Source organism: Chaetodon trifascialis, chromosome 12 (genome assembly GCF_039877785.1).
Source record: "Chaetodon trifascialis isolate fChaTrf1 chromosome 12, fChaTrf1.hap1, whole genome shotgun sequence".
In the NCBI taxonomy this organism is placed as follows: domain Eukaryota; kingdom Metazoa; phylum Chordata; class Actinopteri; order Chaetodontiformes; family Chaetodontidae; genus Chaetodon; species Chaetodon trifascialis.
This window is the reverse complement of record NC_092067.1, coordinates 9,571,739-9,585,448: the sequence shown is the minus strand read 5'-3', so window position 1 is coordinate 9,585,448 and position 13,710 is coordinate 9,571,739. Positions and strand designations below refer to the sequence as shown.

General features: G+C 44.2%; 1 protein-coding gene across 5 annotated transcripts in view; it reads left to right on the top strand.

Moving 5' to 3' along the window:
- Positions 1–13,710, top strand: part of tbc1d4 (TBC1 domain family, member 4) — a 28,400-nt gene that overhangs the window by 2,486 nt on the left and 12,204 nt on the right. For 3 of the 5 annotated variants that reach the window (XM_070975451.1, XM_070975448.1, XM_070975449.1), the window contains exons 2-13: positions 3,833–3,961; positions 4,053–4,284; positions 5,293–5,537; positions 6,677–6,766; positions 7,023–7,127; positions 7,255–7,387; positions 7,519–7,610; positions 7,752–7,862; positions 8,715–8,837; positions 9,378–9,437; positions 11,689–11,906; positions 12,355–12,507. In XM_070975451.1, coding sequence (XP_070831552.1) covers positions 3,833–3,961; positions 4,053–4,284; positions 5,293–5,537; positions 6,677–6,766; positions 7,023–7,127; positions 7,255–7,387; positions 7,519–7,610; positions 7,752–7,862; positions 8,715–8,837; positions 9,378–9,437; positions 11,689–11,906; positions 12,355–12,507 — 1,691 coding nt within the window. The remainder of the gene's footprint in view (positions 1–3,832; positions 3,962–4,052; positions 4,285–5,292; positions 5,538–6,676; positions 6,767–7,022; positions 7,128–7,254; positions 7,388–7,518; positions 7,611–7,751; positions 7,863–8,714; positions 8,838–9,377; positions 9,438–11,688; positions 11,907–12,354; positions 12,508–13,710) is intronic. The other 2 variants (XM_070975453.1, XM_070975452.1) reach the window with 1 other exon arrangement.

Genomic DNA, 13,710 nt, shown 5'->3' with positions numbered 1-13,710 from the left:
TTTACGGACATGGTAACTCTTTGCTTAAACAAACAAAAAAAAATCTATTCTTAGCTGCAGACATAACCAGGGTACATTGTGTAAAGCCTGAGGAAAGACCCCTGGCATTTATCAACGGGATGTGAAAGGTTAAAATGAAGTGACGCTCCTGATGTCTTGCGGAGCGGAGGATCCTCACTGGCTCGAGTACAGTCGATTAGAATCTGAAGCATGGCAAGTGAAGAAATGCTAACAAAGCACTGTGTATACACAAACACGCAATGTCTCACTGTGTGCGTTCGTTCTGTTTGAAAGGTTGGGTGCTTCGATCAAGTTTGACCTCCTTAACTTGAAATACAGCTTCAGTCCTCATGCATATATTATAAGATGTTTTGATCCAGCTGTTGGTTATGCCTGTGGTGTTTGGCATTTAAGGCTCAGCCAGTCATCTCTGGACTCGTGATTGGTGTATGTCAACAAGCTGTCGGCCTGCGTAATGTTTTGCCAGAATGATATCACATGCGAAGTTAGACAAGCACTGTCATTTAGAGTTTAATTGTAAGGTGCTTGCTGAAAGGCTGGGGTGTTCATTTAGGTCCTCAGCCAGGCTCTCGTGGCTGCGTGCATGGATTTAACTCCTGTGTCTTTATCAAGCCTGCAGCAGACTGTCTGAGACTGCACAGTCTAAACCACACAGGCCTGTGTGTTTTCCACCTCTGCTCTGACTTGGAACTGGACCACGGGAGAAACCTCTCACTGGGTGACCCTCTGCCATCTTGTGGGTGCTGTTCATCATTCAGTGACATGTTGCGACAGTGGGACACGCTCATGAGCCAAGTCAGAGCAAGAGTGACATACTTGACTTGGCTAGGAAACTTGAGACTGTTGTTAAAACGAGTTGGCCTGAAAAGTTGGTATTGTCCATCTTTATGCTTGGTCTTATCTAAAACCGTAGACGTTTTGTATGGCCGTCTATTATTATGGAGTATCTTGACAAAACAAAACAAAAATAAGACATGTTTTTTCCATTCTGTGCTATTGAGAGGTGTTATATGCCTGGTGAGTCACACCTGGGCTGGCTTTGGTTTGCCAGGGCAGGTGAGGTGGCTGTTAACATAATCACATTTCTTGCAAAATGAGAAACTAAAGACCATAGATTCTTATCTGATTGTCATAAGAGAAGATTGTGTGCTTAATCTGCTCTGTTAACACTGCATTGGGAGCAAACTGAGTTACAATTTGATGCAAAAAGAATTGTATAGAAACAGGGAAAGGAAAGGAAAAACCTGCTCCATTTCACTGACGTCGTGACGCGTGTTGATTTTCGGTTATACTCTGAGTTTCTTCTCCATGTTAAGGTGACACAAGAGCCTTTGTTGTGAGTTGGGACATGAACTTTGTTAAAGCACGGTGCCCAGTTTGTCCTCAGGCAGATGGAAAAGCACTGGGAGGACGTCATTAGCTGTAGTGAGGTGCAGCTACAGACATGTGACAACAGAACCAATCCTCGGAGAGCTCCCGCCACGCAGAGACAGATACGTTTAGTGAAGCAACAGTGTTTATCTTCGTTTACAACTGAGAAAAGAGTAGTTGTATTTTTTCAGTCGATTGTATTTTCGAAGGCAGTTTCTGATTCAGTTTGTCTTTTTTTCTTGTTGTTTTTTGCCTTGTTGGGTTGAACAGTTGAAATTGACATTCGTAGTTCAGCTGTGATTGGGGTTTCTTGTCTTTATTTATGTTGAGTTACTGCAAGAACTTGGAACTGATTACTTCGAAGTCAAAAAGCATGTGATCTTGCATTGCTTCTGCTCTGACACAGGGAATTATCCTCCATACCTCTGTTTCCATCCTTATCTTGTAGACTGATAACCTGTGTCTCTGAAAGAAGTCTAATTAGGCCTAATTGCACATGGCGGGTTGGGCCCTCACAGTTTCTAGGTGGTCTGACTTAATTGTGCTGATAAGGGCAGCAGAGCTATGTGCCAGCTACTGTTTGAGCAGATATTATTAGGGCCTATTGTGGGGAGGTTTGACATTACATGGCCATGCACTGAGAGTGCTCAGGACTCAGCTCAGAGAGGACAATCCTCATGTTTGTTTTCTCCTAATCTCTAAAGCTGCTGGTATTTATGCAGCCAGGCTTTGGATCACAACCGGTGTCGCCGATATTGTTTGATAAAGCCAGGCAATGATGGGCCAAGGTTTGATGTAAAAACCAGTTGGAGGGGCCATTGGGAGCGGGAGGGTATGCTGGAATAGATTGCCAGTGGAAAACACAGGCCTTCGTCTATTCCCCAACAGCCTTCTGCCTGTCTGTGCCTGTCTCCGCCCAAGGAGTGAGCACCTTCGCCGCCTCTGTATTAGGCTGACTACAAATAATTAATCAGATCAAATGGTGCGGTGGCGTCATCTTACTCATGTATAATCCAGCAGTTCTTTAGATGTTAAGACGGCGCTGCCATTTTTTCCCCCCTCTGTGACGCGGTGGTGTAGGACGCAGGCCTGATAACATTACAGACCAGACAGTGCAGCTGTGATTCTCAGACACCAAGGCCTCTGACTTGCCTTGATCTAGCAGTGCTGCTTCTGCCAATGCAGAACTGCGTTTTTTCTGAGAGTTTCCTCTTCTCTCAAAAGATTCTTTGAAAGTCTTCAAGGACTCCAGAAGAAACAAGCCAGCTAACAGTCGGAAAATCAATTACAGAGGTCAGAGTGTTGTTGGAGTGACGAGATGTTTGCACATATGACCCACCACCCCCACCGCTTGCCCTCTTCCTCATCTCAATACAGCCCTGTGTCACCAGCCACCCACAGCTCAACCCTTGGGAAAGCAGGCACGTAGAGAATGGGACTTTAAAATAGCTCATGTAGCCGCTTCAGCAATATGGCCGACATGTATTTGATCTCTGTGTCTCATTTGTAAGCTGGCTTTCCTTTCCTGTTTGCCTGCCCTCCAGCTTCTGTATTGTTGTTCTGGTCACACCTCTGAAGTAAGCTTGATGCATTTTGTCACATTACTTCCCCTCCCTAGTCTACATAATAAATATATTTGCTCAACAGCCGGCCTGCGGCTCTTATCAGATACGGCCGGAGATGTGTGCAGTGTGTACAGCCGGTGTTTGTTTTAGGGCTCATTGTTGTCGGCATTTGACTGACCTTGGCTCTGTTTTGAGGCGCTCTCGCTTTTAAAAGGCTGTCAGTCCTGTGGCGTCTGCCAAAATGGTTGGAATCTCACTTGTTAGTGTCTCAAGACTGAGGGATGGATTGGCTTCAAATTCCCAACTATTGCTTAAGACTTTTCTGTCTTGACTTGTTTTTTCTTTTCTTCCTCAATGCAAGTAACCAAAACAGATTTCCTGCTTTGATGGCGCAGGCTGTTGCTGCAGGTGTTGAGGAAGGTGCAAGTGCCAAACACGGTGTGGTGCAGAAACGGACTCTGTGACCTTCAAGTCTCTGATTTCCTCCAGCCCTCTGTTTTGTCTTCTGTCCTATAGAGTGTGGGCGTTTCCTGGCTCCTCGCCTACTTCTTGTTACCAATATAGTGTTTGGTCTGTCTAGCCTTAGGTCAAATCTTGCTGTTTTTTTAGCCTTGAGTTATTTAAAGTCGCAACATGAAGTCAGGTCCTGTTATTTGTCAATCAAGACAATCTGAGGTGAGGGATCAATCACTGCAAGCTGCACAGGTTATTTTATTTGGGATTTTTAGTTATCCTTGCAGTTATGAGATTGAATTTAAGATGAAAATCTGTTGTGTTTTTCCTCATGACTTTCAGTTGCTCTCTTTTGTTATGATTTTCCTCTTTAATCTCTTCCTGCTCATCCTGTCCCTTTGTTCCGCTCTCCTTTCTTGCAGGTCCCCGAGGTGATCAGCAGCATTCGCCAAGTGTCCAAATCAGCCCTGAAGGAAGACGCCAAGCCCAAACAGGAAGCTGACGAGGCCTTCTACAACTCTCAGAAGTTTGAAGTGCTTTACTGTGGCAAGGTAGGAATGAATGCATTCCTCAGATACAAAGGGGTTTCAATTGATAGGGCAGTTGAATTAATGCCGCTAAGTTTGAAAAAATTTATTGCAGGTGACAGTTCTGCACAAAAAGGCTCCGTCCACCCTCATCGATGACTGCATCGAAATGTTTCATCAGCATGAGATCGAGCGCAAGCGCCTACGGCTGCTCAACGGTCAGCGGGGATCCACGGAGAATGCCCCTGTAGAGTTCTTCATGGGGGGAGAAGGGGACCCGCTCTCCTCGGTTCTGGATGAGAGTATAGAAGACCCCAAGGGCCCTGGAGGGGAGGACATGATTGGAGGTGGAGATAAGAGCCTCATGCAGATTGAGGATTAGGATTAATTGTTTTGTTGAAATAATGTGCACAACTACAGTAAGAACAAAAGTTAAAAGTATCTGCCAGTAGGTTTAGTAAACCATTGGCTAAGCCCCGTCATGCCTGTCAAGCTTTCCATTCTTGCATGCCGCATATTCACGTTAACAGTGATAACGGTGGCAGATGTACTTTGTAGATTTGGAAACAACAGTCCTTCATTTTGTACAGTGATGGACAAAAGCAGGTTTAGCGTTTCTAGCTGGTGGCTGATGATTTTTCCAGCTGAAATGATAACTGTCGCAGATTTAGCTGTAGCTAGCTAGCTAATAGGGCTCTCACATTTACAAAATGGCGAGTTCGGATGAAGGTGATGAATTCACGTGTGATTTGTTAAAATTAATTAGGACGCAGCATGAGTAGCATAATGCTTGAATCTGAGATACAGTGAGCTAGCTTTTGGATAAAAATTGCTTTTTATATTTTCTCGTGTGGTGTCATACGACTGTGCTGTGTGTCTTGAGAAGGCAGATGAGGTTGACCAGTCGACTTTTTCCCACTCATTTCTGGTGCCGCCATCGCTTCACGTGGCAAAATATTTTCCCATGTTTGAATAAAAATTTGGAATTTCAAATTAAAAGTGACAGCCCTACTAGCTGATTAAGCTAACGATAGCTCCATGAGCTAGTGGAAAAAACTGTCTCCTTTGGATTTTTTAAAATGTTCCAGCTAACTTGTTTTGAAGTAAGAATCAGGTAAAAGATGTCTTAAATATATCGGGTTAGGGTTAGGATAGTATGTGATGATGCTACGAGGTTGAGGCTAAACCTATGTAATGTCCGCAAAAAAAGTTAGCATCCACACCAGATGATTCATGTAGAAGATGTAATTCCAAATATTAATTCTAAATGTTCTTGTATTCCTAGTATATATTAAAATGTTATTACTATGCTGTTATTATTACTGTATTATATATCTTGGCTGTATGTGTGTCAGGTAAAGGCCTGTGTAGCAGCGCCAGTCAGAGCAGCCTTCGGGGGGCGTTCCCCGAGTGCATCCTGGAGGATTCTGGGTTTGAGGAGCCTCAGGAGTTTCGTACACGCTGCAGCAGCCTGGCGGGGAGTCTGCAGAGGAAGCCGGGGGAAGGCGTCATCATGGGCCCCACTCGCCGCAGACACTCCAGCGCACCAAACCATGTTCAGCCGTCTGATGCAGACAAGAACCGCACCATGCTCTTCCAGGTAGAGGACATTTACTAAATTAAAGTGTGGCTGATTTCTGTGAAAAGCAATGACGTACTCTGCTTTTGCTGATGTCTTTGGGTCAGTGTGAGCTTAGCGGCTCAGACGTTTCTCATCTTTGTGTCCAGCTGGATGCAGATGTTCTGTCCTTTGACCGAGCACAGCACTGAGGAGCTTAATTATGACAGCAATGTTCTCTCATTAAAACCTGTGGCTTAGTATGTACTCAAGGGCCTGGCCAAGACCAAGGAATCTATTATATCTGAATTACAGTCATTTGCAGTGTACCGAAAGAAATGAATACTATGTGTGATTGTGGTGTAGATAAAAAACATACAATGAACTCTTATACTGAGTTGTAGGAATATTTTATACTCTGGATTTACTCCAAAATTGCAGTGGATGTTAGGTTTATGGGCAGAATTCTAAATATACTCCCTTTGTCAAGGAGATGGATGGCTGTTGTTTTTCCCCACTCACTACCACCAAGTCATAATTTGTCTCGAAGAACTTGATTCCGTCTGTCACACCAGAAAACCAAACGCTTGCTTGCTTGGCACCGTTTGTCATTGTTTGTCACCCTTTTTGCATTCAGTCCAGTCCCTGAGCCTCTTGCGACTGCAAATCATTTTTATGTGCACGTGCCTGGCAGTTCTAATGTACAGACTAAGTCGGCCCTGTGTTACCGCTTCAGTTTAAGAGGCTGTAACTCCTGAGTAGAATTTGTGACCACGCTGTTACTCCTGTGAAACCTGCTACATGAAAAGCGTGGAGGCTGCAGAGTGAGCCAGCTGTCATTCCTCACACATCATGCCCATTTCCTCATGAAGCTATTTTTAAAAACTAGAGCACAACATTCAATATGATCTCCACATAGCAGTCAATCATGGGAAAAATCATTGGTGCAGACTTGTTGACCTTGATTTCCAGAGTGTGCCAGTGTGTTTATGCATGTCATTGAACGGGCCAGAGAATAGCCAGAGCCCTTATTATGAGATGCTCGACGCTGAGATTCAAGTTATATCCATGATTGACATGCAGTGTAAAGATATTATTGCTTTGTGCAAGTACTTCTTTGTGTATCTGGATGTGTTCATGCATGAATCTTTTTGAACATAACGTACTGTTGTGTTTCACAGGTCGGGCGTTTTGAAGTAAACCTCATAAGTCCAGACAGTAAAACAGTGGTGCTGGAGAAGAACTTCAAAGATATCTCATCCTGCTGTCAGGTTGGTTTATTTATACTTGCTGTATTCACACTAAAAGCCTCTTTCCTCTGTCTCTGCTACAGTCCTAGGCTGAGAATAAGCTAATTTTATGCACATCTTTTCTAGCATCTAAGAGCCATTATGGCGTCCGTGACGTGCTGTTTTTTAGTTTCAGTTTCATCTTTTGTGTTGCTACACTGAATGCAAAGATCCAAACGCGCCGCCTTCCCTTGCTGCTATTTATTCTAGTTTCCTGTTTTTCTTGACTTTGACAAAGGGAATCAAGCAGTCCGACCATTTTGGATTCATCTGCCGGGACCAGTCAGAGTCTGGTCCCAGTCAGTATGTGTGCTATGTTTTCCAGTGTGCCAATGAGTCCCTGGTGAGTCACACAAAGCATGTAAATTAAAACCCCATACTCTCAACCCTGTGCTTTTACTCTCTACAACCCTGTCTGTGTTGTCTTTCTCACTGTATGCGTGTATGCATGCTTGTCTTGTTCATGTCAGGTGGATGAGGTGATGCTGACCCTGAAGCAGGCCTTCACCACAGCAGCAGCCTTACAGAGCAACAAGACCCAGATCCAGCTGTGTGAAGCTTGCCCCATGCACGACCTGCACAAGCTCTGCGAGCGGATTGAAGGTGAGCCACGTAAGCTCAGTCGCGCTCCAGCAGTCCTCTCTGGCTGGACTCATAAATATATTGATGCCTGTGCTGCTTCTCTGAGTTGAAGCAACATAAAAGAGCATTCTGATTTCTTCTTCTGTTTCCAGGTCTCTACCCACCCAGAGCAAAGATAGCCATCCAAAAATATCTCTCCCAGCTGACTGACAATGAACAGGCTGAGATTTTTGAGCGAGTTCAGGTAAGCACACTTACTGACATATTAGCATGTTTTTGGTGATCGTTCTCTGGAAACACTTGACTTTATATAATTGCTGCATCTGTTCCAAAGCAGTGTTTGGCGCATCTTGGGTTCTAAGTGTTTGTGTGTCCATGTCTGCAGAGACTGAAGCCCGGGTCAGACCAAGAGGAGAACGAGCTGGTGATTCTCCATCTGAGACAGCTCTGTGAAACCAAACAAAAGTCCCACCTCCACATCGGAGAGACTCCTCAGGTAAACACTGGCCAAAAAATGCTGTGATTGCATAATAGTTACACAAAAACAGAAATGAACCCCTCACAGATTCCCAGTTATAGATTGATTTGTGAGCTTTAACTAAACTAAAGACTACAGGAATGACACATTAACAATCAAGAGGTATAGCATGAATGATGAAAAAGTTTGCTTGGGCTCAAGGTTCAGGAAAAGTCATTTTAAATATGCAGAATATCACAGAACAGATCTGTGTCTCAGCCCTCTGGATTCTTATCCTAAGGTTTTCTTTTGGATTTTTGTGCCGGCGTTTGTTTGCTTTAAATAAACAAGGCCACAGAAAAGGCAGAGTTAAAGAAACATCAAGGATCATAATCAGTGTTCGAGTCCTTGAATTCCAACTAACCAGTCAAACTGGGTTTTTCTATTCTTGCTACTTTCCAGTTCGTTATTTTAAGGTTGCACAGGATGTTTGTGATGGCTGCTATTAATACTAAAAGCTCAGTTTTTCAGCTCTTTGCTGCTGTCTTGAATGTTAAGTTCATCACTTCTCATCTGGACACAACGTTCCTGGAAAAGGGCCTAAGCTGGTTATCAGTTGAATCAGTGTTACATTCCATAAGTTCTCTCAGGGGAAATTGTGATATTAAAGCATGACAGGGTTGTGGATTAATACTTCAGCCTAATCTAGCCTGAGGGATTGTATGTTAGATATTATCATTCAAATGACAGAACACCAACAACAGTCTCAGTGTTAATCTCAGCCACGTGCTTTGCTGTGCTTTGTATACAGTGAAAGTCTCTGCAGTCACATTTTATTGATTATTTCTGTGCTAATATTTTTTTCTTCTGTCCTCTGTTGTCATCTAACAGAACGCTGGGAACAGCTCATCAGCAGGCGATGGCACAGCCACCAGCAGCCGCTTCAAACTTGATATTCTCAAGAACAAAGCACGCACCTCCCTCACCAGCTCTCTGGAGAACATCATTGCAAGGGTGGGTCTGAGCAGAGAGGGGTGTTTTTATACCACAATTTCTCTGCCCCACCTTTATCTTTATTTAATTCCCTGCTGTTATTGTATCAATATCCTTTCTTTAGCCCTGTCTCTGGCTCTTATTTCCCCACCCCAGATAGAATATAGCCACTGTGCTGTGCACCTTTATGTGTCTCTGCTCCCTCTTTGTATCAGCCACTGTTTATGTGTCATTGTCATCCAGGGGATTTGGATTGACCCATATCTTCCAGTGAGACAGCAGAATAACTCCTTAGTGGAGGGATCCAGGCAATCTGAGACCTCTGCTGCCATCTGTTATTGTCTCATACTGATCTCAACTCAGGAAATGTGTCTCCTTTTTATTTCTTGCCATTAATGATTTTCAGAGTAGGTGTTTTACTGCCTTCTTCACAATACCAACAGTGCTTTTTGTCAGCACGCTGTTCATGGGTTCTGTAAACCCTTTTTTTGCACGTGTGTTTTCATTCATCTTTTTTTTGTCAGAACTTGTTTCATTTTATGTAATCATCTCTGTCACCAGGGTGCCAGCCGGATGCGTGGTCGCCTGGGAAGCATGGGAAGCATTAGTAGTTTTGAAAGGGTAAGTGTCCTTGAGGGGGAACACAAGAATTCCCACATCTTCACTTGGGGAACTCTGGGAATTCTCACTTTTCACTCAGCGGCCTTTAAAAGCATGCTGTATTCCAACTCTGTCCTTAGACAAGGACAAGGAAGGTAGACATGTTGAAGCTGCCAACAGTTCTCTTCTCACATGGAGACATGACTCTGCACTGCATTAGTCTCATGTAGTTTCATGATGAAGCTACATTGTCCAAAAGAGGGAACATTACAGCAGGTAGTGTGAAGTGTTTGCGGTTGTTGCTCCACTGTATCACCGCTGTGCAGAATGTGGAGTGAGTGTGTGATATAGTACCTCTGACTCCCCATCAGTCATAATGGGGTTGAAAGAGCACTCCACCAATTTAGCATTGCTCTACTGTAATGCTGGCAGACTCATGATGGACAGTTCCAAAGAAGTAGGAATCAATGCAGCGGAACGAGAGATATCGTCTTATTTAGTCCACACGTGCACTTCTTCCTTGTCAAATCCTTCTGTCTACATTACCCACAATACAACCGGCAACACTTAAGTCAGAGAATTGCGTTATGCTAGTAGCAGCTAATGTTGCCTTGAGCTGCTAGCGTCAAGCAGAGATGAGGAGTGGCCTGCAAAGGTCTGGTAAACAGATTTTTTACATTTTCAAACTTAAGGTCTTCAGCCCCAACTGGCACTGACTCAAGTGACATCACTCGAGGCAATTTCTCAGACTTCGCCCAACTCCCTCTGGAGCCACAAAAACTTGATACAACTTTTTCCACATACAGTATGCAGCATTGCTCCCAAGTAAACAGGTGTTGTTGTGTAAAATGAGTGTTTTCCCCTTTAAAGATGTGTTGCCCACATTAGTAAACAACACACAGAGATATGGAATAGACCCTCAAAGCTGTCATATGACTCAAGTTGCATCAATCATGTCATGTCAGATTTACTGGAAATATGAGCCACCAAGTGAGGCAAATGTGACGGAAGGATTTTCTTAAGCTCCTATATCTCTTATTTTTACCAAATCCACCAACACTGGCTGTTGCAGATTTAAAATTCAAGTCAATCCATCATAGTCACAATGACACACATAACCCTATGTACAGTATGAGGAGCAAGTGATGGTATTTCCATAAGCGAATTGTGTATGTGCTGTGAGTATATTCTATATGTGCAGGGAGAATCTTGCTTTATCACCTTTGAGGATCACCTGTGCCCCTCTTTTTTATATTTGTGATAGTCAGAAGAATGTGCCCTGTGATTGAGCAAATAAGTAGCCAACTGGGGATTGAGTCAGGATGCCAATGTCCTCGCAAGCAGGAAATTCAAGTCAGGATGTCCAGTTGTACGTCTGCTCAGCCATGCCTGTCCTGGCTTCCTCTTCTTAGCGCTGTCATAGGACACAGCACTGCACGAGTGTCTGATTCACTAAGCTGCCTTATCTTATCAGTGTTTCCGAAAATCTGCAAATTACAATTAAGCCATTCGGACGACAGCGTGATTTACATGTGTGCAACAGATGAGCAGACCTTACGCAATCTGCAATGTCATTAGTAGTGCTGGCACTTTTAAGTTAGTGGCAGCAGCTCCATTAGAACTTTTTCTGTGTATATTGAAAAAAGCAGCACAAATATCACAGAATTTCTCCTCATGTCACAGACAGGGAGGTCTCTAAAAGCACAATGGGAGGAGATTGGAGAGTTTTCATGTGGAGTTGAGCCACTGAGATCCTCCCCACCAATAGTGTTGGATGCTGTGAGTCACAGGACGTTGTCTATTAGAATACAATAGATATGGGAGTTGTACCACCAGACACGAGGCAACACTGAGTCCAAGGTTGCTGAGTGGAAAGTTGAACCTGGAGTGAGTATTGCTGTGGGGTTACGTTGGCTAGGTGAGTGCAGACCTGTAACTTGAGGAGCTGAGGTAATGTTTTACTTGGTTTTGGCCTGTACCTCAGGAATAGAGTTACTTGCTGCTTGTTTGGTTTGACTTCCAAAGACATTTAGTGTGATTATTACCCTTTGAGTTTTGTCCGCTTATACTCAGGTTATTGACCTGCATAGATACACAGAATATTTTAGAGGATTCTTTTTGCATTACATGTTTAGCTTGTCATTGTTCACCATTCTCTCATTGTCAGCTCTTACAGTCATATACATCAGAAAGTCTAACCATGCATTATCCACCATGTACATCACTGTGAAGGAGTTCTGTGTTTTATGCACTGACCTTCTGCCCTCCTCAGCAAGATGAGGAATCTCCTAGTCACTCCCCTCCGGGTTCCCCTCCTGTTTTCCCTGACGACGACCCGGAAACCGGCGTGCAGTTCCGTCGGCGTGCCCACACCTTCAGCCATCCACCTGTGAAGAAACGCATCTCCTTCGAGGGACAGCCGTCCAGCCAGAGCAAACAGCCTCCACTGCGCAGACAACAGTCGGTTAATGCAGAGCTGCTGCAGAGCAGGTAACTCACACTTATCAGTCACTGCCTTCTTATGTTGGCCCTGCAGGACAAAGGAATGACCAATGCATCTCTTCAGTAATGGATGTTTTGCACTAAATTTTACTACATTTCTTTTTCTACAGGAGCTTTGGTGTTTTGTTTGAGGATATGGCCAATGCTAACTTTGCTTAGAAAATCACAACCTGTTGCTTTTGTTTGACGCTAACTAAACATATAGTTACTTTTTGATTTACACACACAGTGTAATCTGTTGCAGCACTTTGATCTGTCCTGAATCTCTCCCCCTCCTGCTGCACTATCCCTGAACAATAGCATCACAAGTTTCCTGTCGCTGTTTTGATTGCTCATAAGTTCCTCTGTGTTTTTCTGTGCTCTGACCAGAAGCTCCTTCTTTTGTGTAATGTGTTTTTTTTTTTATTTGTGGGCATTTCATGTTTGGCCTGCCCAGTTCCGTGGCTGTGTCGAGAACGCGCAGCGTTTCGGAGAGCGAGTCCTCCTTCAGCCTCCCCTCCTCCTTCTCTGCTCCCACTTTCCTGAAAAGCATTTACCAGGGCTCACTGGGCTCCCTGAGCTCCCTGGCAGACAGTGGGAGCCTCAAGAGGTGAGAGGGGGTGCTCAGACCGACCCCCCTGCTTAGACCCAAATGCATCGGTCAGGGACGAAGGGGATGGGTGGGAGGGACGAGCTGTTCTTTGCTGGGATGGCAGTAGCCGCGTACGTGTTGGCTGTCCAAACCTTTTAACACCCAGCTTTTTTGTCCCTGTATTTCCTGTCTATCCATAGCAACTTTTTATTGGTAAAAATACTTTCCAGCTGTTTCTTTTCTTTCCCCCCATCGTCTCTGCAGCTGGACCGCCCTCTTCCTGTTTCACTCAGAAGTAGCAGGGGATGCTGATACACCCCTCTCTTGTTGTATGTGCATGTGAACTTGAAGTTGGTTTGCATGGCAAAACTGTATTTAACCTGGATTCACATCCTTTATTAGCTGCATTTCACACTTGCGCCATCACCTTTCCTGACCAGTACTGTTCATGATGCCTTAGGGACTCTAAGCATCATGCTGACTCAGTTCAGTGCCATATCTATTTTTAAAGGTTGCTGTTAATGTTCTGCTGCACCGCTCAATCAGCTAATAGACTATGTTCAAGAAAAGAAGAAATCCTGCGGTGTGCCTGAGATCCTCTCAGGCAGCGCTACCCTGGCAGACTCTGCGAGGTGTCTGGATGGCAGAAAGTAAAGGTTAACATTTCCATTATGAATGGGACTCAGCGGAGCAGACCATTGTAAAATGGCATTTCCACAGGATGTTTTTCCTCCTCTGGTAGGAGCCCAGCCCTCAGAGCATTTGTATTGATAATGCAGGAAAATGAGAAAGAAAATCAACACACGTCAATAAGCTGAAGTCTTAACCTGCGGGGTGTTTAAATAACATTGCATACGGCAACATGTTCAAAGACGTGCACATCTGTTGCCCTGCGAGATAACTTTACCCCAGTGCTAGTGCTGCCTCTTCTGTGACTTTCTTTCTGGCTTTACTGGCAGCAAAACAAAATAAGAAGTAACATGTCAAGTGAAGAAATATTTGTCTGTTAAAGAGGCGTGTTAAATGTGCAGAACAGCTGAGAGAGTAAAAACACGGTCTTGGTGACATTTGTCTCAATAAAGGTCACTTCCTGTTTTTCACTGTCCACATGATCAGACTGGAGCTGGTGTGCTGACCAAGCTTATTGACTACTAGCTATCAAGTGATCCTCAGTAACAGAAGGCTTGTTTTCTTTAGCGGAGGAAGAATTTGAACAGTAAA